The sequence below is a fragment of the Sinohyriopsis cumingii genome, chromosome 10 (genome assembly GCF_028554795.1).
Source record: "Sinohyriopsis cumingii isolate HCF-2022 chromosome 10, ASM2855479v2, whole genome shotgun sequence".
Taxonomy (NCBI): domain Eukaryota; kingdom Metazoa; phylum Mollusca; class Bivalvia; order Unionida; family Unionidae; genus Sinohyriopsis; species Sinohyriopsis cumingii.
The window spans coordinates 72,477,805-72,502,866 of NC_142970.1; the positions used below are offsets into that span (position 1 = coordinate 72,477,805).

Below are 25,062 nucleotides of genomic sequence, written 5' to 3' on the forward strand. Positions count from 1 at the left end.
GGACAAAGTAAATGCAGTCAATGGAACATTATCTTAGGACAAATTAAATACAGTCAATGGAACATCATCTTAGGACAAATTAAATACAGTCAGTGGAACATCATCTTAGGACAAAGTAAATACAGTCGATGGAACATCATCTTAGGACAAATTAAATACAGCCCATGAACAACATCTTAGGACAAAGTAAATGCAGTCAATGGAACATTATCTTACGACAAATTAAATACAGTCAATGAAACAACATCTTAGGACAAATTGAATGCAGCCAATGGAACATCATCTTAGGACAAATTAAATACAGTCAATGGAACATCATCTTAGGACAAAGTAAATATAGTCGATGGAACAACATCTTGGGACAAAGTAAATATGGCAAATGGAACATCATCTTAGGATCAGTTGAATACAGCCAATGGAACATCATCTTAGGACAAAGTAAATGCAGTCAATGGAACATCATCTTAGGACAAAGTAAATACATTCGATGGAACATCATCTTAGGACAAATTAAATACAGTCAGTGGAACATCATCGTAGGTCAAAGTAAATACAGTCGATGGAACAAAATCGTAGTACAAAGTTAATATGGCCAATGGAACAACATCTTAGGACAAAGTAAATGCACTCAATGGTACATCATCTTGGGACAAATTAAATACAGCATTGGCACGATATCATACGACAAATTAAATACAGTAGATGGAACAAAATCTTAGGACAAATTAAATACAGTCGATGGAACAACATCTTAAGACAAATTAAATGCAGTCAATGGAACATCATTCTAGGACAAAGTAAATACAGTCAATGGAACATCATCTTAGGACAAATTAAATACAGTCGATGGAACAGCATCTTAGGACAAATCAAATACAGCTAATGGAACAACATCTTAGGACAAAGTAAGTACAGTCAATGGAACATCATCTTAGGACAAATTAAATACAGCCAATGGAACAACATCTTAAGAAAAAGTAAATACAGTCAGTGGAACAACATCTTAGGACAAATTAAATATGTTCAATAGAACATCATCTTGAGACAAAGTAAATACAGTCAGTGGAACAACATCTTAGAACAAAGTAAATGCAGTCAGTTGAACATCATCTTAGGACAAAGTATATACAGTCAATGGAACATCATCTTGAGACAAAGTACATACAGCCAATGGAACAACATCTTAAGAAAAAGTAAATACAGTCGATGGAACAACATCTTAGGACAAAGTAAATACAGTGAATGGAACATCATCTTAGGACAAATTAAATACAGTCAATGGAACAACATCTTAGGACAAATTAAATACAGCCAGTGGAACATCATCTTAGGACAAATTAAATACAGCCAGTGGAACATCATATTAGGACAAATTAAATACAGTCAATGGAACAACATCTTAGGACAAAGTAAATACAGTCAATGGAACATCATCTTGAGACAAAGTACATACAGCCAATGGAACAACATCTTAAGAAAAAGTAAATACAGTCGATGGAACAACATCTTAGGACAAAGTAAATACAGTGAATGGAACATCATCTTAGGACAAATTAAATACAATCAATGGAACAACATCTTGGGACAAATTAAATACAGCCAGTGGAACATCATCTTAGGACAAATTAAATACAGCCAGTGGAACATCATATTAGGACAAATTAAATACAGTCAATGGAACAACATCTTAGGACAAAGTGAATACAGTCAATGGAACATCGTCTCTGTACAAAGTAAATATGGTCAATGGAACATAATTGTACAACTAGATTTTTAAGATTTACATCTGATTAGTTTCACAAAACAAATCTGATCAAATTTCTTACATTTTACAGTCCAATGGAATGTGATCAAATACATTAGAGTTTGAAATGTTGGAAGTTCCCTTAGAGTCATTTATTTAGAACATTATCTGGAAATATCTAAAAACATTTAGAAATCTACAATTACTTAGATGCCACATTCATCTGATACTTGAAATCCTTTTTAAAAATAGCGTTTAAAGCTTATTTTTGTAAAGAGATTTCTATCAGAAAATAATTGTTGTTGAAAATGATTATGAAATTTTAATGATAACCGTATACATTGAAACATATGAAAACTAGTCTGACCAGACTGGTTTTATTTTCAGTAGGAAACTTATTTTGGGTCCATAATACAATATTTTAATGTTATTTAATTTTTTAATAATTTGCATTGTTAATATTTTTAAAATCTTTGGTTTTAATGAAAGCTAGTTCTCATTTTTGTGTTTAATAAAATCCTATCGAGATCCAAATACTTTTCAAAGGATGTTTATCATTTCAGATGTTTGGTATTCCTTCATAGAATATGAAGAGCTTGCAAATGTACAGGAGACTAGGAATGGTCATCTGATCCTTGAGTCAGGTCGAATGTACAGGTCAAAGGTCAAATTCTGTGCATCACATTTCTGTGGTCAGCCAGTTGTTAGTGATGGAGTAATGATCATCACTGACCCACCTGTGAGCAGAGCAATGGCTCTTACATACATTGAAGATGGACAGGTGAGATATGAGCATCGGTTGTAAAACAAAAATTAGAAATTTGTTTTGATGAGTTAGTTTGCTACTCAAAATTGATGGTACATTTTGTTTCTTGCCTGTAAATCATATGTGAGAGATATAGAATATATAATCTATACTGGTTTTGGATTGGGGCATTCCGGCAGAGAGTTAGAATTGTTAGGTAGGAACCTGGTCCAGATTCTGCCAGTAAATTTTGTTACTGAAGGTAGAATTTCCATATTCACACTAATGTATGATGGACTAAGGTTGAACCTGCCATGGCTGATGGAAGTCATAGCTGTCACTTTCGAATCTGTAACCATCCATTCATTTATCTGTCAAAACAAAGTATAGGTCAAGATTGGCAGTGTATCCATCCATCCATTTATCTGTCTATACAAGGTCTAGGTCAAGGGTGGCAGTGTATCTATCCATCCATTTTTGTCTGTCAATATAAAGTCTAGATCAAGGTTGGCACTGTATCCATCCATCCATCTATTTATCTGTCTGCACAAAGTCTTGATTAATGTTGGTGCTGTGTCCATTCATCCATTAATCTGTCAATACAAAGTCATGGCCAAGGTTGGCAATGTATCCATCCATCCATTTATCTGTCTATACAAAGTCTAGGTCAAGGTTGGCAATGTATCCATCCATTTGTCTGGCAGTATAAAGTCTAGATCAAGGTTGGCACTGTATCCATCCATCCATCCATCTATTTATCTGTCTGCACAAAGTCTTGGTTAATGTTGGTGCTGTGTCCATTCATCCATTAATCTGTCAATACAAAGTCAAGGTCAAGGTTGGCAAGGTATCCATCCATCCATCCATTTATCTGTCAATACAAAGTCTAGGTCAAGGTTAGCATTGATGTTTTCTAGATTAAGGCAAGATTTAAAGGCAGGCACTTTCTAGCTAAATAAAGTTTGGATGGAGAGAAAAGAGATATTTCTTTTCTTTTTTATCTTTATTCAAGAAAATGTGAGTGAAACAATGAGATTGCACTAACTGGTCTGTATGTAGCTCTGGATATAAAAGTATTTTAAGAATGTTGTTTTATCCAGAGGATAAAAATTTAGCTAACAGCAAAGTATTTCTTGTAAATGAAGATTATCATTTGTTAGCTAGATTATTTTCTTAATTTTTCTCCCATTTACTACATTTAACTTTTATGTTATCTTTTCGTACCAGTGCATGAGGTAAAATGAGCTATGTTATCCATCTTCCATTGCCCATCATGCATTGTCTGTTTGTCAGAAATTGCTAATTTTAATTTCTTGAAACCCAATGAAACAGCCAAAATCAGCCAAGAGAACAATCTGGCACAAAGTCTTATAAAGGATTCTTATTTATGATCTTATTTACATGGATTCAGCCTAATGTTTTGTCAGAAATGTGACTTGATTTTTCTACATTTTATCTACTATGTAAACAATTCAGGTCTACTTTGTTGACCTACTTTTTAACAAAATGGAACTGAACAATTTCTAAGCTATCAAAAGCTGTCTATTCAAAATTAAACTTACTAGAAAAGATGTTCAAGATGCTATCCATATGGTGATGTCATATGTTATGCAGTCAAACCAGAAATGCATATCACACATGGAAATTGTTTTATGTTCAGTCATAAAAGTGAATGTAGTTAACCTTACAAAAGTACTTGTAACAATTTGTAAAAGTTGGCCTGACTGACTCACTTTTCACACTCTAAGGATCACATTTATAGTTTAGGTTTTTACATTTAGGTTGAAATGATGCTAACATTCCCATGTACCTCTCCCATGTAAATATAAAATTTTGTCTTTATATAATACAATTATGTACAAAAGATAAACAGAAAAGCTCCTCTCAGGCAGATAGAATTATCTCTCTTTGAAGCTTTTTTGTTGGCAGTTTAGTTTTAGTCAGATAATTTGGGAATACTGCACCTATGAAGTAAACTATGAACAGTTTCCATCAGCTTTGTGACTGACTGAATGCATGAATATTACGATCCATTAGAGAAGCTCTGTCTTTAAAGAAGGCAGATGACCCAAACATATCCACCAAAAAGTAAGGGAATTCAAAGAATTTATTCAAAGGAAGGAACAAAACCAGTGAAGCTAATAAAGTTTCCTTGGTTACTGATATTAAAACAACACTAGACCCAGACCATATCATTCATGAGGAGATCTGGCAGGCATGAGTCAACAACCCCTAGGCAAGAAACAATTTAAGCTTCTTGGTGCACTCAGCAGATTTGTACTAACATAATGCCACATTCTAGTGAAGATCCTGGAAGGACATTTTCCATTCTGGGGAAAATTCAAGCTGACTCCAGAAGAAACCTGGATCCAGTGATCTCCTAAGAAATGCTAAAATTGCTTGTGGTATAAATAAAGACTGAATGGTAACAAGATACTGTGAAAAGACAGACTTGATGAGATGATGCATGTCTTATTTTAATATTAGATATAATAAACTTGATTAATAGTTGTAATTTTTTTCCATTTGCATACTGAAAATAAGATCAGTGAAAATCCTCCCTTAATTGAGGTCATTAAGGGTCAAAACTCCTTACCAGATTTGAAATTTCTTTATCTGTCCTGACCTGACTTGTTTTTCTGTCACATGTATGGAATTGCAAGTGGGTAAAAGACTTCACAGTGCAGTTAAACTAGTTCCACAAATCCAGTCTGCTTATTTGCTTTTACTTTACCCTAGTCTTCAGCTTAAAATATGTAAATGGTGTATTTATTTATTTATTTATTTTTTAATGTGATCCATACGGAGAGTCTTCATTGTTTTTTACAGATAATGGTCATACTGGAGAAGTTCTATGACCCAGATATAGAGAATGCACAAGAGGCGAGAGATGCAATGGATCATTATGAATGGGCATTGACAGACAACTCTAATGCAGCCAGTATACTATCAGTTTGGGCGAGAATTCAAGACAATACAATTCATACCTTGAATGACACTCATGTAAGTTTATGTTACGGTTATTTTATCTGTTGAATGAGCTCTTCTTATAGTAACAGTTATACACATTTTTATTTGAATCCGTCGTTGTAAAGGTCAAGTGTTTAACACCCAGTAGTCACCCTACAGTCAAATCATTACAAAGCAACATGGTTAAATAAGAAGAATATTTTGTGTCACAAATAAAAATCTATGCATCATATATTATCTTAATAATTTTATCGTAAACTTGCGACAAAAGTGTGCTGCTATTATGTCATTGTTGTGAGTGATAATTATAGCACATTTGGTAAGTTTGCAACACCTTGCATTGTCATTGTTGTGACTGATAATTATATCACATTTGGTAAGTTATCAATGCCTTGCATTATCGTTGTTTTGAGTGATAATTATATCACATTTGGTAGGTATACAACACTTTGCAGTGGCATTGTTGTGAGCAATAATTATATCACATTTGGTAAGTTAGCAACACTTTGCATGGTCATTGTTGTGAGTGATAATTATATCACATTTGGTAAGTGTTTGCTTCAATTTTATTTGATGGAAGATCAGACAAGGTCTTATAATTGTTTTCCATACTTTGGAATGATTAGTGACATGGTATGTTTTCCATAATTTGGAAAGATTAGCGATAGGGTATATTTTCCATACTTTGGAATGATTAGTGATAGGGTATGGTTTCCCATACTTTTTGAATTATTCTTTTTCCTGAATGTGGATTGCTTTTATCCTTAGTTATGTAAGTATATCCATTTTTTCAAAGGTAAATATTCAAAATTTCACAAGTAATCATTATAAATTATATACTGTGTTATTGTGTATGTATAACTCTGTATGTATAACTCAATGTTCAAAAGTGAGACGAAGTGTTCAACATGTGTCCTTAAATTGCTAAAATGTGTTCATATATTTATGTCCGTTTTAGGTCTCTTTCATCATTCATCTGTCAAAACCTCTGGATTTCTCTGAATGTCGTCAACTGTCAATCCGTGGTTACAACAAGGTTGGCATGTGGAGTACTGTTTCTATGGACATTAAAGATTGCAGTCAAATTGACCCACATTGGATCAAACCCAAAATTGTCATTGATGTAGTTCCACAGAAACCAATGACAAGTGCAGGTATGTATAGATTTTAGTGGGCATAACAGCTGTTAATTTTTATATGGTGGCTGGGGATAGATTTTGAATCCATCTTTTGTGAAAATAATATTATGAACTGGGAATTAATAAGGTGCCCTGTGTGGCCGAGTGGTCTAAAGCGCTCTCCATTATGGATCACTACCATCTCACCTCTGTCTGCATCGGTTCGAGTCTCAAATTCAGCCAATGACGGTATGTGAGAAAGGTTGCCAATAGCTTCTTGTGGGTCAGTGGTTCTTTCCGGGGTGTTCCCAGGTTCTTCCTCCACCATTAGTACTGGCCACCATGTATAGCCTATCGTGTGCTGAAAAATGATGGCATTAAGCCCCACAACAACAACAATGAACTGGGAATTCTATTTGGCTCCACTGGTCTTAATGCTAAGTGAGCTAATGGAATGGTCCTGAATCTGTCATCTGTCAACTGTCATCTGTCATCTGTCAGTCCATTGTCTGTCATCATCAGCCAGCTTCTTCTCAGGATTCACTATACTAGTTTCAACAATAATTGGGCAGGAACCTATTCTGGCCAGAAGATTTTTTTTAGATTTGTTCTGATGATGCCAGCTCTTGATGTAAAATGGCTACAATTTGTAAAAACAAAAAATAAGAATTATTTAAAATCACTTTTTAAAATTTTACGCTTAGCAGAATTTGACCAAATTTGAATGAAAGTATCATAGCATAAAGCATTTTTACTTTAGCACAGCTGATGCCAATCTGTCATTAAATGTGACAGAGTTTGACCAAATTTGAGAAAAAACATTCTGGTACTAATGCCATTGACATGTGTAAAATTTACTCCAATCTGTCAATCAACATGATCACTGTTACTCAGGCCTATCAAATGTTGCTGATCTGTCATGAAATGAGACTGCCATTACTAAAAATAGGATAAAGTTTAATAACTTCATAATAATGGCATATCAGACTTTCACCAGATTTGACAGAAAGCATTACATCATTGTGCAGATGATGCAATGCTGCCTTCAACTTTGACAGGCATTACTATATTGAGAAACCTTTCATTAACTTAGTGTCAAAACCACTTATCAGAATTTGACCAAAATACTAGTTCACAATTTAGGAATAAATGAAAGTGTTTATAAGAGTATCTGTTGTGGTTATTCCATATCCACTATATATCAGCTGCAACATGTGTACACATGATATAACGAAACTGTGAATTTAATGGTTAGTTATGTTCCTAAATTCTAAGGCCTGTGTTCAACTACAAACTCAATTTTTGCCAGATTTCCAACTTTTTTGTAGTCCTAAAAAATTAACACTGCAGGGAACACGTTTGATTTTTTTTAGAGAAGATACTTTTTCTAGTCATCTAACAGACATGCAGATTTTACTTATGTTCTGATGTGTACTTATCACTAACAAGGAGAAAAGTAAAAGCAAGATATGTAACTTAGACCATCTGCCATATTTATCACCATGTAACTCTTGGCCTTCTTCACAGTAACAGAAAATGCCATTGTTTCTTTAAACAAATTGATGTTCAAATGCTGCTTGTTGGGTGGGGTTTTAACTACACATTAATGACAATAATGGCTACATCACGCAGAAGATGGGGAAGCGATGTGCCTTTCCCAGTGACACACCAAGACAGACAGCCTGGGCTGTGGCTTGGGAAGGTATCTAACCCATGACCCTTACATTACAAATCCAATGCTCTACCAACAGAGCAACTGCATCTCCCACCCCACCCCATAAAATGAAAATAGTGGGTCCCTAAGTCATAAAGGGGTGACACGTCTGATGTAAATGGAATTGGAAAAGATTATTTTTGGCACATTTCATAAGGTCTGTTATAAGTCTTGAATGGTCCCATGATCAGCGATTACTTGCTTTTTATGGCCAGAAAAGGCAGCAAGTTTGTGTTCAAAAGTACCCTTAAGAATATCCACCCCATTAACATGACCAGTGACCAGCATATTAGTAGTACACAAATGTAAAATGTTCCCCTCACAAGTGGCCACATTTTGTTTTAAGTGGGTCCAGTACAAGTAATTAATTCATATGATAAGCAAGTAATGAGATTATCTCTTCTGATACCTGTCTCCTGATGTCAGGTTTCCACTACTGAAAGACGTGTTGACTAAAGTACATGTAACACTGAGATTAATATTATATCATTATCTACAAAAGTTAGCACATACAGGAAATGGGCTTAACAATGTTGTGATAGAGTTTTGGGCTTCACACAGACGTTGAGTTTGACGATTCCAATCATATGTAATTGTCATGATCATAGCATGGTCAGCATAAGCTAAATATAGATTTTGTGGATTAAAACACACAGAATAATTAACCTTGAATGAAACAGGGTACCAGACAAAGACCAAAAATTCCCATTACAGTTCATGTATCACTTTGTTGATAAAGAACACATTTTGTCCACTCTACAAAATAGCTGCATAATTAAATCGCAGTATATAAGCAACAGAGGAATAAATCATTTGAAAATGTAAACTTATCATCGTGTGAATGGAAAAATATTGCCTTTTAAAAAAGTAAAGCTATTTGACTTGATGATGTGGGGGAGGGACATGATTTAAATTATGTTTTTGAATGGTTTTGCAATGTGCATGACACTATACCCACTTAAATTTTATGCTTACATCTACATGCTTATTATTGTTAGATGTTCATTTGAAATCTGTTTATTTGTAAGACGAGAAGAACCTTGTAATAATTAAAATTACTTTTATATGAAGATATTAAATGTTTGAAGTATGTAACTCTCTTGCTATGCAGATTACAGATACTTCTCACAAAAAAATTCCAAAAAAAAATAAGTCCTCTGGAAAGGCTACCCTTAGAAGTCAAATTTCCTGGTGCAGAAGGGGTGGCCATATAAGAGGGGGCTACTGTATATATGGAATCTAGGCCAGCAATAAAAGCATTTGAAAAACTCACTACAGACAGTCTTAAATAAAGAATAAGGGAAATTACTCCTTTATAATCCATTGGAAAGATAGCCTGAAATAGAGAATAAGGGAAATTACTCCTTTATAATCCCGTTGAGATCTTTTAAATATAACCTTTAAAACAGCAGTAATTTGAAATTTATTAGTTATTCTTTCTCTTGGTTATTTCCAACAATTCTAGCTGTATCTTTTGCATGGAAAAACTATTTTAAGTGAATACTTGTTTTGAACAAATATGTGAAAATAAAAATTCTTTTATTGATACAGGTATAAAACATGTCATAATTCTCAAAGTACAAGGATGTAGCTTTGGAAGTAATTCAAAGCAAGCATATGACTACTATGTAATTTTGCTTCAGTGTTGTATTTGAATCTTAAATTTAGAGAAGAAAACAAAAAGTCCCCCCCCCCCATAGTCAGTATTTTTGTGAGAAATTTTGTTTAACCAGCATTTTCTGATAGCTCAACTTAGATTTCACTTTAGTAGGTGTCAATAGTGTTAAAATGTTGGTATTTACATTTTTGGAAGTTGTATATAATTACAATATTTTTAACCAAGCCATTGTAACAAGCATTTTGACAGGTGGGAATCACACCAAAAAACTAAATACTCTGAGATTCATACGCTAGAAAAGAACTACTTGATATGCACTTATGCACCATTCTTGTTTTCTGTTAAAGTATTTGAAAACAATAGTTAACATTAATTCTATTATTTATTTCTTGAGATTCATTGCTAGTTTTATAACTTTTTTTAATGATAGGATTTGGACTTTATTTTGTTTTACAGGATTCATAAAGCCATGACTGTAAAATATGAAGTTCAGTTTTTTAAATAATAATTTTCATTTGGTCTAATAATAACTTGAAATATTTTAAAAACTATTTAATGATAAGATAAAATGAATCAGCTATTGGAGTACCACACATACCAACCATTGCACTTTTGGCATAATCATTATGCTTTTTTTTCATCTAATTATGTCTTAGGCTTGGCGGGATATGTATTATGCTTCTCAAGTTCATAAAAATTTTTAAAAAATATAAAATAATAAAAAGTTGCTTTTGTGATTTTCATTATGATCTCTTGAGTTCTACTGATCATTTAAATTTGAGAATATTCTAAATAGAAAAACTGCTGCATAAGTTAGCATAAGAGTTAGTTTGTCCATACAGTAACTTTCCTCATTTTCTATTAAACTATAACGGCTGTATATGATCTATTTCCAAGACAACAGATGGGTTAATTTGAAACTGATTTATTACATTGATAATAAAGCTAGTCAGAGGACCAGTCTGTACTGTTCAAGAAAATGGCACCAGATGTTGAGCAAAATGTGCTTTTATGTTTTAGCTTGTGAATGAAAATTCATATATCAGATGGGTCATTTTAAGCTTCAGAATATGTCCGGTCAGAAAAAGGACAAATCAACACTGCTTTACAAATTTGAAAAGAAGAACAAGAGATTGATGACGTTTCCTTGATTGCTTCAAAAACAATTCATGAGGACCATTGATTTCAGCAGTCTATGTATACATGGTGTAGTGTATCCACTCCTACACTGTTCTTCTGGTTTTAAAACATTGAGATATCATTGTGGATTATGAGTAAGTACAAAGATAGTTCCAGAATTTCAATCCACCCTGGAGTTTTGAGCTGGGTTTTAGGGTTGGAGGGTTAAGGAGGGGAATGCATAACTAAGAAACCTATAGGAATTACAAGCTAATTGTGCTGACGATTTTCTCATTTCAATTTATTATCTTCTTGATTTAATATTTAAGGCGGGGTTGTGTTGGATGGTTTTGGACAGGCTGACACCAATCTTATTCCACAAAATGGGATCTGGACTATACAAGACCAGGATTACACACCTTACAAGAACATCCTGTCAGCAGTTTGGCCAACCCTTCGACACAGAATTTATGACTGGGCCATAATAGAGTGGAACGTTGATGAGCAAGTCACCCATTTTGCCCGCACAGAGATCATTTTAGAGAACCCTTGTGGTCATCCAAATGCCATAGCATGTGGAAGAACAGGTACTGAGTCTGGTGACTTTTTACATTTATTTCACAACATGAATTTTTCTATATATAAGACTTGCAATACTAAATCAGTCTAAGTCATCAAATGAAGCAGAAATTCTTTGTTATATCTGCATTTGGCAGTGAGATATGTGTTGCATTTTTCTTGGAGCAGATGTGGCAGGGGCATCATCATCAATAAAAGTTAACAATAATTTTCCAGTTATAAACCTGTTCAAAACTGATACTGGATTATGATACCAGGTAATCAAATTTCTCAGAATTCTGGTTTGAATCCATTTCCTAAGTATGAGCTTGTGGTGTAATTTGCTTAAAATCGTTTTGCTTTTTTAGTGATTCCTTCATATGATTGCTATTGGAATTATATACTGCTTTACATTATATATATTTTTTAAGTACTGGAAATTTTGCACTTGTGAGGAAATATCTCAAGTAATCAAGACATTTATGTGGTTACTTTTAAAAATTAAAATTTACTATAATAAACCTCCAGTGTGGTGATTTATTTCCAAACACATAATAAAATTTGCTAGCCTCCCCCCCCCCAACATGTTTTTATCAATTTTTTGGATAATGTTAGGAGTCTATGCTGTTAAAATAAGTAACAGAAAAGAGTGAAGACAACAAGCTTTGTAAAAATTAAGAAATAATTTATTTCCCTAGAATGCAAAGTGAAAAATGAGAAAAAAGAATGTATGGTATAGTGAATTAAATCCAAAAATCATCCAAGAAATCTAAGCACAAGTCCTATCAATGAAAGGTTTTAAGTGAATCTCAGTTAAAATCCTGATGATATTCAAGATGGAAGGCGATGATACCTGTAATAACCTACAAAGTGCAGATGTGTCATCAGTCTCTTGTTGAATCACATAAAATATTATTCCAGTTTTTAATTCAGTATAAATTTCAGTGAATGTCTTTGTCCAAGAATTTTGTCAGAGCACTTTTGTATTTCCAGGGAAAATAATCACTTGAATTAAATAATTTGAAGAAAATAAAATTCAGTTCAAAATGGACAAAACGTAATACAACTTAACATGTCAAATGTTTTAAACCCTACTGACAAACCTTTACCAAAACATCAGTTTTAAGACTAATTAAGATGCAAAACAGATTCTCAGATGAGGTTTAACAGTTCATTCTTCTGGAAAAAAATAGAAGTTTGTTACCAATTCGCACATGATAAATATCACATAGTCCAGGTATGATCTTGACTCGATGATTCTTACTCTGAGACGGATTTTAAAAAATTTGAAAACAGATGTTTACCAAATTTGTCACTGATTTTGGAACAAGGTCAGCAACTAGAAACAATGTTTCATTATGAAAATAATAAAATTAAAATAAATAAACATTAAAAACTAACAAACAAATTAAATTAAATTAAATTTTCATATCAATAAAAAATGATGTAAGATTTATTGCAAGTACGTCTTTTACCTCTTGCCATATTTTGGGTTATTTTGTTAAACACAGACATGGACAAATGTGTTTTAGAGTTAACTATAAAAAAATATGTAAAAAAATTGCACATTTTTGTTTTTATTATGAAACAAATTCACAGCAGGTCATACAAACCAGCAGAAAAACATTCCTCTTTTTGACTTCATCCAATGTACTGATCTTAAAACTTTTTACAACATATTTGTTTGAGATACAAGACAGAAATATGGCGCCGTTTAGGTACAAATCTTGCTTGTCATTATTTAATATCAATTCTCTATCAACCTCAGATAAAGAATATGTTAGTGTCTACTTGAATGACAACAACTACCTAGTGGATGGGAGACGTTATGTAATCTGTATCCATGCCAATATAACAGCAATAAATAAAGAACGATGGACAGAGTATCTAAATGCTGTCAGTGCATGTAGCGATGGTGTCACTGTTGATCTTACTCCTCCAACACCAGGCAAAGTATGGATTGGAACTGAGGACACACAAATGTACCAGGTACAAAGAGTTTTTGCATGAAACTTTGGTGATGTGATTTTTCTCTTACCTATATAAGGTGATTTATACTTAAAGATAATTCATTTTTGTCTCACCTGTATAATGTGAGTAATCTCAAACATAATTCATTTTTGGCACACCTTTATAAGCAGGTTGAGACATAATGGTCACTTTTCTAGAGGTGATGGCATTTGTGATATCAGTGGCAACAGCAAATGTAAAGTTGTGTGTTAAACTTTATGAATAAAGAGAGATAATCAGTTTTATTCATACCTTTTATTATATTTAATTCATTATTTTTATTTTTAATATATTATACCTTGATATAATATTGAATCAGAACTCATATAATAAAAATTATGATCGGCATAATGCTTACATTAATATAAATAAATATGTATTCTATAAATAATTAATCTTAATTTATTTAAAATTTATTTCATAATGCCTCTGCTGTTTAAAGGTATTAGGAAATTTATATTTATGATATTAGTTTATAACTTCCACTATTTCAGTCATTCTATAAATTAGAATAATATAAAAATATTCTTAAATAATTGTAATATGGGACATAATTTGAATACCAAACCTGAACATAGTTTAAAGACCATAACTTGTTATATTTTAAAAAAATAAAATTAATGAGTGTCATATTTACAATAGTTGATAGTTAAAAATATTAATTTATCTCCCTAAAATACAAAGTGAAATAATTAAGTATAACCTACAGTATGATGAATGTAATTCTAATATCCTAAATGTTTTGTCAATTCCAGTGGTATCTAGTAATCCAAATGAGTTCCAAAGGAATTTCAGATGGTCAGTAATGTACTGATGTGTCAACAGGACATAAGAAAACACTGTCTTTATATGAATTCACAATAATTTCAATACAGCTAGAAATCAAAATGTCTTTAAATGAATTCACAGTAATTCCTTAAAGCTTTTATCCAAGTAGTCCTTATATGAATGTTAGAGCATTAAATTAAATAAATTCCTCTCAATGAATAACTCTTCCAAGACTGATTGGACTACTAATGGGTGTGTACATCTTTGTGGCAATACCAGTGAGATATGGGTGAGTACATCATTTTGGATATGCATTGAAATATGAGGGAGTACATATTTGTGGACATGCATGTGAGAGATTGGTGAGTATATTATTGTGGAAATGCAGATGAGATACTGGGAAGTACATCATTGTGGTGATGTAGGTGAGATATGGGTGTGTACATAGAGTTGCAGGTGAGAGATGGACGAGTAAATTATTGTGGAGATGCAGGTGAGATATAAGGTAGTGCATCTTTTTTGGAGATACAGGTGAGATATAAGGGAGTACATCATTGTTTAGATGCAGGCAAGATATAGAGTAGTACATCGTTACAAAGACACATGTGAGACACTTTTTTCCAAGGCACACTCATTAACAAATTCTTCATATTTAGAGTTGACAAATTTATTGCAGTTTCTATAACTGATTAACTGATATTTACACCTTTTGAAATTTTTCTAGGCCTCCTTGTCTGATTTTATGGTTCACTGGGAGTCTTTTATTGACCTTGAAGTCTATGGCATCAACATTCATCCAACAACTGTACAGAAGTATGAAGTGGCAATAGGTACAAAATGACATACATTTTACTCAAAATAGGATGATACAATATAATTTTCATTACCTGTACACTGAATATCCAGAATGTTGATTTGTGCAGACTCCCTTCATGGCCCAGAAAAATTTAAATAAAAAAGTTCAGGTGAGTCTAAATAAAGCTGCCATCATAGAAGTTTGCTCCTTATCAGAATCTGACAGTCCGTTAAGCATTTGAACTACCTGACACATTTGAACCACCTGACACATGTGAACTACCTGACACAGCCAGTGACAGGTGAAGCCTGGTAGATATGATGGACCTTTATCAGTGTTGATCTTCTGATTGGGCCAGGGGGTGTGGGGCTAATTAGCATACAGTTTTATTGTGCATAACTTTTTAATAAATTGGTGTTACATTATTCACACCTTGTTTGACACAGACAGCTACAGAGGTCATGGAATGACCGCTCTGGTGGCCTAGTGAAGAGCATCCTCCTCAGACGTGGAAGGTTGCGGGTTTGAATCCTGGCCAAGTCATACCAAAGACTTATAAAAATGGTACTAACAGCTGCCTCGCTTGGCGTTCAGCATTAACAGGTTAGTGTAGGACTGGTTGGACTGGTGTCAGAATAATGTGACTGGGTGGGACATCATGCTACATGTCTTCGGCATGATGCATCAGTGCTAGACATCACTATAAACTGCCACAATGCAGACATCATAGCAATATGACTAAAAAATTGTTAAAGCTAAACTAAAAATTAAAATCACACACACACACACACACACAAAAACACACAGGTCATGGAAAATTGTGTTGAATAAAGCATTGGCAGACTTGGTACGAGTACGCCATTTTGTTGCATCCCATTCCCATATGTCATGTCAGATGGACACCGGGTAGAGTCATTTTGCATCAAGAGTTATTATTTTATTTCTGCAATGCAAAATTTGCATTAACTCAGTCTCTGTTATGACATTTGACCTGCCAGACAGATAACAGCTTTTGTGTAACATGTGCTAGCTGCCCATTCTATCACAAGAAAATGGTGTATAAAGTCATCACAAGTAATAGTTATTTCACTACACCTTCCCTTCCTCAAAAAATAAGTATTTTGTTTCAGAATGGCAATAACAGATGGCTAATAAATTGTAACAGAATGTTCAGGAGATGCATCAACAGTGCTGGTAAACTGTCCATAATAAACTCCCACTTTTAAAAATTTCATAGACTTTTATACAATAATAATAATAGTTAGTAGTAGTAGTACAGTCCTACCCATTTTCATTAACAAGCCACCTCTGTAAAAAAAATGTAAAGTCTTGGGCCCACAGTTTATTGTTACTACCAAATTTGTGTTGTTTGTGTTGATATCAATATACTAAAATCTATATGTGAACAGAAGCTGCCAGTTCTGACGCATTCATGGTTCTACTGTACAGTTATTTGATTTTGTGCTGGGCATTAATTTTGCCATTGCATTAACAAATGGATATTTCTTCGTCATTCAAGATTAGCAATTTGTGTTGACTTCAATACATAATGCATCTTTGATCCAAGCAATCTGACTATAATCCTCATTTTTGGCCATCTGAGCTTATTTATTTATCATGTCTTGCAAACATGGCCATTTGAGCTCATTTGTTTATCATGTCTTGCAAATGTGGTCATTTGAGCTCATTTGTTTATCATCTCTTGCAAATGTGATCATTTGCTCATTTGTTTATCATGTCCTGCAAACATGGCCATTTGAGTTCATTTGTTTATCATGTCTTGCAAATGTGGTCATTTGAGCTCATTTGTTTATCATATCTTGCAAACATGGCAATTTGAGATCATTTGTTTATCAAGTCATGAAAAAATGGACATTTGAGCTCATTTGTTCATCATGTCAACATGGCCATTGGAGGATCTCTTGGATCTTTTATATACTGACATTCTAATAACTCTTGTTGGACATTTTTCTTGAATATTAACATGGTGGCCATATGTTTGTGAATGGTAACATAAAAACATTCAGAGGAGATCTAACAATTTGTGGCAAAAAGAAGTCTTTGATATGTATAATTATTGAAAGTACTAGAAATTGTGTCATTTTTCAGTAATGGATTTATGGTTTGTTTAGTGTTAGTCTTACCCTTTCATGATTAAGTGGTTTCCTCTCAAACTATTTTTTAAAATAATTTTTTTTATTTCGTTATTCATATTAATCATTTATTCTTTCATAAGGCTATAAAAGAGAATTTCATTGAAAATAATATTTTACTCCACTCTGTTCTTTTCTTTTAAAAAATAATTAATTGACAAGGTAACTTGCTACCTAAAAAATATGTAGCATTTAATTAGTGCTCATTTTCTGATAAAATCATATGATAAAGTTTTGTTTTGATCAGGTTCCCAAAAATGACTTGATGTGATAGTAAAAGTTACTTGTGGTTGCTTGTCTATTTCTTCTTAATTTTGGCCTAGGCTTCACATATTTAGTTCTAAAGGGATGATGTGCTGACACCACTACCCAGCATAGTTAAAAATCACAAGGTGTGAGGAACTGATGTAGTGTCTATAGCACAGACCCTGGGGCGAATATTCAGTTATGGGGTGTTTGATAAGTCCAGGAGATGAACTTTGAAAAACCTCTTTGGTGATGTGCTCTGTGGCTACAGAGTGATTAAACAATTGGTATAAAGTAATGACCAAATAAACTTGATTCACAAAGAAAGAATGCATACACTAGACGTAATCACCTTTGAATTAAGCCTAATTTGGTCAACTCATTGAAATAAAAATGTTTCTTATACTTAAGAGGTGAATTTTAAATCCTGATTTCAGGTTCCTCATATGGTGCAGTTGATGTCATAGATTTCAGGAATGTTGGAATAACTAATCATGCTACATTTCATGATCTCCAGTTGATCAGTGGTCACACTTACTATGCCACAGTAAGAGGTATGGACTTGTATGCAAATGTTTCAAATCTTCCTTATTTTCTTACATCTGCCTTAAGGTGGAACATATCATGCAATGATGTAGTCCTTCCATTTGTCTGTCACAGTTTTCTTCTCTGATCACACTTACTATGCCACTGTCTAAGGTATGGACTACTATAACGCAGATATTTGGAATCTTCCTTTATGTTATTTAATTCTGAAGTAATTACAAATTATGTTGAAGAGTAGGCTTTTCAGTTAGTATATAATTCTTTGGAATAATGGTTTAGCCAATTTGTTCATCTTGCCTGCTTTTTGCATGAGTGGTTTGGTTTGGTATTTTGGTTTGTATGGCACAGCAACACAAGTTGGTTATTTTGAGCTGAGGCAATTGGAGTAAAGTGCCATGCCCAAGGACACACCATGGTAGCTGACCCAAGGTGGTATGTTGGCAGGATAGAAACCTGCACCCTTTATGCTGTGAGTGTGCCATGCTAAATACTATGCCAGGGTAAGTTCCTGCTTTACATGGGTAAAACTTACTTATATTAATCTGACACCACTGCCTTTGTTGTCACAATGGGTAAAGTTTTGGTGAAAGGTTTTCTGTGTCATCATAAGTCACAAACCCTGGGAGGGGTAGTAATCATATTTGTGCTGTAGAATCAGAAATTTTTACCGATCAGTATCCATGTACCCTACCTTCCTTCTGACCCACACACAAGGTCAAGGTTATTTAACAATGAAAACATCTGTATCAGGCTTTGGAATAGACAATATATATAATTATATTAAATTTGTGTTTTAAACAGAAAGTTTTTGGACAGTAAAATGGGTAAAAATAAATCTTTAGTATTTAGGCATATAAACACATTCCTTGTAGTAGCATTGTATCAAATGAAGGGAGTTACTAGGAAGTACCAATCTTGTTATACATCATTTGAAGATTTCTAGTGCCATTGTTTGATTGATTGGCAGCCTTTGTTAGATGAAAGTGGAGTCACAGCAGTCATAATTTCTGCTTGTCACTTGTTCTGGCTGTCTTATTTTCTGATCAATCAGAAACCTCTTTTATTTTTTTATTTTTTAAAATAGCAAACTGTCCTGCATGCATTAATGGATTATCATGCATGTGATCAGTTCAAAGTGAAAAAGCTGGCATCTTGCAGTTGTATACAACAGATTTGTATCAGCATCATCCAAATATTCCCCAATTCAGTTTTATTCATGATCATTTTAATTATGTTCTGAAGGTACTAAAAAGAAAAAAAATTTTTAAAGATGTTTGTTAGCTCCTCAGGGAATGAATCAGAAGTAGATTATAAAATGAATAAAAAAGATAAATTGTATCCATTTTCCTAATCAGCCCTGATATCAGTAAATATAACCAAATACAAATGCAGTATAATTGTATTGTAATCAGAGTAATGAATCTGCATGTGGTCTCTTAGATATAAATTTAAAGAAAACAATGCATGTAATGCCTTGGATATAAATTTACATCTTAAATAATAAAGAAATCAAAATAGGGTGCAGATTTCATGATTTATTTCCTACTTTATCCATAATGCAATTTCACAAACTATTTTTACAATGTGTTTGATTTCATCAAGCACCGTTCATCGGCAAGTGTTCATTGCACATGTCCTATGCAACTATCAGGGAACAAAAATGGAATACCAAATGAATGCAAACATAATGCAGAATGAATGCAAAAAATGCAGAGTTAACACAATGGTGCATGCATTTTAAAAAATGGTGAGTTTAAATGCGGAATAAATTTGAAAGCCAGTTATTTCCAAGCTACTTATAAATGTCCATGGTCATAAACAATTTTGTATGGTAATCTACAATAAAATTCCTTGTACTGATGACGGCTTTGTACTCGTTGCATGTCACTACATTAGTATTGTCAAGGCAGACGTAAAAACAACCACCATTGATGTGATAATATCATTGCCAGCTGTAACTGAGGAATTCTTATTTGAATCAAAATAAGAAATAAATCTTGCTGACAAGTACTTGACAGCTGCTTATTAATGCTTATTGGAGTTGCACTCTTGTATTATTTTAAATTTAATTTTGTTTTTGCATTTTATGCATTTGCTGTTTCCATTTCTTTCTGGACAATCTGTGAAAGCTGTAGTTACCTCCCTTTAGTGCTGTCATGAATGAAAAATCCAACTTAATAAATGCATTTTCCATTTCATTCTGGACAAGCTGTGAAAGTTGTAGTTTCCTTCCTTTAACACTATTAAGAATAGAAAATTAATTTCAGTAAATGGATTTCCTTTCCATTCCAGACAGGATGAGAAAGCAAAGTTAAAAGTCACCATTGTATATGCATTATACTTTTTTAAGTGGCTGCAATTCAGCTTTCCATGATTGCTTTATTTACCTCAAAGATAATCATGACACGATGTGACATGACATGATACTGTAGTTAGCTGGGATGCTTTTAACTTTCATTTAAATCTCCTGTGACTTTATCTTGTCTTTCAGCAACTGATTTTGTCAACAGAACAATGACAGTGACATCTAAAGGTGTAAAAATTGATGTCACAGTTCCAGGAAAAACAAATCTGCCTATTACTGTGGGTGGCAAGTTTATCACTTCTACTTCAGAAGTCGGAGCCTGGTATGTATTTTAATGATTAGGGCATGACATTAAGACAAGTTCATCATGTCCTCTTCAAAAGTCATGGTCTGGCAGGTATTTTAATGATCAGGGTATGACATTAAGACAAGTTCATCATGCCTACTTCAGAAGTCATGGCCTGGTAAGTATTTTAATGGTCATGGCATGACATTAAGACAAGTTCATCATGTCTACTTCAGAAGTTGGAGTCTGGTCGGTATTTTAATGGTCATGGCATGACATTAAGACAAGTTCATCATGCCTACTTTAGAAGTTGGATCCTCAGTATGTATTTTAATGTTCATAGCATGATTTTAAGACAAGTTCATCATGCCTACTTCAGAAGTCATGGCCTGGTAGGTATTTTAATGGTCATGGCATGACATTTAGACAAGTTCATCATGTCTACTTTAGAAGTTGGAGCTAGAATGTATTTTAATGGTCATGGCATGATAGTAAGACAAGTTCATCATGTCTACTTCAGAAGTTGGAGTTTGGTAGGTATTTTAATGGTCATGGCATGACATTAAGACAAGTTCATCATGTCTACTTTAGAAGTTGGAATCTGGTAGGTATTTTAATGGTCATGGCATGACATTAAGACAAGTTCATCATGTCTACTTCAGAAGTCATGGCCTGGTAGGTATTATAATGATCATGGCATGATAGTAAGACAAGTTCATCATGTCTGCTTTAGAAGTTGGAGTCTGGTAGGTATTTTAATGATCAGGGCATGACATTAAGACAAGTTCATTATGTCTACTTCAGAAATTGGAGCTGGAATGTATTTTAATTGTCATGGCACAACATTAAGACAAGTTTATCACCTCTATATTAGAAGCTGGGGACTGATATGTACTTTTTAATAGTGGTAATCCATTGTTTTTTTCTGTTACTGGTCACCATTCCAAAAAGGAAATTCCTGCCTTGATTGGTTATAAGAGAATGATATTCAGAGACAATGGACGTGACTAGGGCATTAGACTGGGTCTGTGTTGCTTTTGTTCTTGAATTACTGATTGCAATAGGGAATTTTCACCTCTGAGTGGGGACTAGTTCCAGAAACTGAGACAGCAATGTAAAATATAGGGTAAGGTAAAATTAGTTTTGCCCTCAAAAACTATTTTATTGATCATGGCTCCATTTAAGATACCATCATGACTATCTTGTAAATCTGCATGTACGTCAGAACTTAACTATTCATTACAAAATCTATATTTCTTTTCATATTTTATTTTCAGCTTATTAATATGTGATATGACAATAATTTTTATTTTCCAGCTGGAATGGGGTATTCTATGAAGTGGAGAGTGAAATAGATTATTACCTGTGGGCTGTTGGATCAGAGCCAGGTCTGGATGATGCCATGACTTACACTTTAACCAGAGACACCTGTGCCGACTCTGACACCAATAATCCAGTGTCTTTGAGAGAAGGATATCCATATTTTATATCTGTCAGGGTTAGTTTTCTTTGGACAAAACTTTAGGAATTATATTATTTTTATATACATATTTTAGGATTGGCTTTGACTGAGCCTTGAATTTATTTAAACTTAATGTAAAGTTGTGTATATTACTAGTATGTATGATGTTGGGATCTTGAGTGTTTCAGTTCAAGGAGGTAGCCTTGTTAACAATTTACAATGAAATATCCCTAATACTCACTGGACAAACCTCCATATTGCAACAGGTGAAATATCCTTATTACACACTGGTCAAATATCCCTATTACACATTGGTCAAACATCCCTATTACATGCTGGTCAAATATCTCTATTACACACTGGTCAAACATCCTTATTACACAATGGTCAAATGTCCCTATTACACACTGATCAGATATCACTATTATACACTGGTCAGACATCCCTATTGCACACTGGTCAATCAGCTTCTTAGTAAAGCATTATTGGATCCTTGGAAAAGTATTGCTGAATTTTTGCAGAAATCATTAAATTCACAGTAATAATAATTATTTACATTGTGACAAAAGAACGTTTAAAGTAGAATCTGTGAGTGTAATGTGTTTTGTGCAACTTGATTTCATGTGATAAGATTTTGACTAACTGAAAAACATTGATTTTTGATGCAACTTCCTTCAAAGATTTTGCCATCTTGTCCATTTCTTCATAATATTTTACACATTTGATTATTTTTAATTGGGGGATTTTGTCTTTCATTCTAAGTTGGAAGTTATCAATTTAGTTTCAGTGTTAATTATAAAGTGTACAAAATTGCATGATGGGTAGCAGTCAGATGCTGCAGCTGCTTGGGATTCTTGACAAAAACTTGACAAATCTAAATATTTCTACACCCAGCTTGCATTTGAAACATACCTGTTCAAGGGACCAATATATGATGAAAAGTTTTGTCAGGTACCGCAATATAAGCCTCTCTCTCAGGAAATACAAGTTAGCTGTGCTGTAATTTTATCACATGCATAATTTGCCTGAATCTCTGTTGTTATGCTGCTGGTGGGTGACATTAGAGTCTATTGAAAGTTAAAACTGTTGCTGCCCAAACAAAGAGTATCCCTCCCTCCATCACAAATTAGGAGTCAGATGCTGATGGTAATGTTAAGATCAGCAGATTCAGAGAAACAAGAGTAGCAGAGTAATCATCTGACTTCTTCCCAGGTGCTGCTAGAGCTACAAACACATGGATTGGTGCATGGGGACCTGGGGGAGTGCTTAAGTGTTTTTCCCAAAAAGTGAACTACCAGTGACTTTTTCATCATGTTGGTATAAAATGCATATGGATGCTTTTACCACCAGACAGATCAGAACATAAAAGTGTTGATTATGCCTAACCTGCTGTTCTAACAGTAGACAGGAGCATTGTTCACTTTGAAGCTTGTTTGGAATATCATGGCAACATCATCAGCATTTAACTTAGCATCACTATTTTTCAGTTTACCAAAATGCAGAAATGATCGTGCATGGGAATCAATGGTTAGGATCACCTAGGGGATTAACAGGGCCGCATACTATTCTAATATATACTGCTTGAAAGACTCCAGTCATCTTTGATTTGGTGAGACCTGCATGTGTTTGCTCATTGTCCATCAAGTTACACTATTCCTTGGCACTTCATGTAACACCCATTTTGACACCTTGATTATTTGGCAGTAGGCTAGAGGAAGTGGGAAGGCAGGCATCACAGGAAGTGGCCCTGTAACTGACCATGCCTACTTTTTAAACATTCATTCTGAATCAATCTCGGGCTTAAAGGCAGAGATGCTGCCAGGCCATGGGACAATGAGATTCTGCAAAAATGATAGAGAATTTAAAATCACATGAGGGAAAGAGCTGTGGTTTCCATGATTTCTTGTAGCCAGTTGATCTTAGGTTGATCAGATCACCTTCCTTTGCCTTATGTCTTTGATCTCACTCTTATGAACTTCCATGAACTAAAATTATTTGAAATCCCATGTGTCTAATATGATGGACAAAATCCTATATACATCTTGTAAATCCCAGCAGTATGGGATCTGTGATTTCTTCGTAAAAATAGCACTGTAAAATCAATGAACTGCATAAAAATACCTTATTGTACTTTCAAGCCCTACCTTTAAGTCTATGTTAAATCCTTGGTATCAGTTCTCATGAAAAATTCCTAATATTGGGATCAAAAATGTGCCTCAGAATTAATGCACTATGCCAGATAGTTAATGATGATGGTTTTAATCTACAATATGACTTTATACTTCCACAGACATGCTTAAAAAATTTCAGCGGTATGATACAAGACAAAATATTTCCAAAGCTTAAAAATAATTAAAGGCAATCACCACCAACAGTGCTATTGTGAGTTACTGCATATTTATTGTTGAAAAAAACTATAATTCTTGCACTGATTCTATTGTTTTAGAATGAGTAAATTCCAATTCTTACACTTTCTATGATGAAAAAATTCCAACTCCTACAGAGTCTATTCTTAGATGTGGAAAACAATTTTTACAGGGCCTATTCTAGGATGTATAAATTCTAATTCTTACAGGGCCTATTCTTGGATGCATAAATTCTAATTTTGACATGGTCTATTCTAGGATGTATATTATTCTTATAGGGTCTATTATAGGGTGTATAAATTCTTACAGGGTCTATTATAGGGTGTATAAATTCTTATTCTTACAGGGTCTATTATAGGATGTATATAATTCTTACAGGGTCTATTATAGGGTGTATAAATTCTTACAGGGTCTATTATAGGGTGTATAAATTCTTATTCTTACAGGGTCTATTATAGGATGTATATAATTCTTACAGGGTCTATTATAGGATGTATATAATTCTTACAGGGTCTATTATAGGGTGTATAAATTCTTA

At 33.6% G+C, this 25,062-nt stretch overlaps 1 protein-coding gene across 1 annotated transcript in view; it reads left to right on the forward strand.

Moving 5' to 3' along the window:
- LOC149790379 (uncharacterized) overlaps window positions 1-25,062 on the forward strand; it is a 202,385-nt gene that overhangs the window by 91,546 nt on the left and 85,777 nt on the right. Inside the window, exons 16-24 of the mRNA XM_089972427.1 lie at window positions 2,308-2,525; window positions 5,319-5,492; window positions 6,418-6,613; window positions 11,358-11,615; window positions 13,355-13,575; window positions 15,089-15,194; window positions 17,997-18,113; window positions 20,597-20,732; window positions 22,014-22,194. Coding sequence (XP_089828553.1) covers window positions 2,308-2,525; window positions 5,319-5,492; window positions 6,418-6,613; window positions 11,358-11,615; window positions 13,355-13,575; window positions 15,089-15,194; window positions 17,997-18,113; window positions 20,597-20,732; window positions 22,014-22,194 — 1,607 coding nt within the window. The remainder of the gene's footprint in view (window positions 1-2,307; window positions 2,526-5,318; window positions 5,493-6,417; window positions 6,614-11,357; window positions 11,616-13,354; window positions 13,576-15,088; window positions 15,195-17,996; window positions 18,114-20,596; window positions 20,733-22,013; window positions 22,195-25,062) is intronic.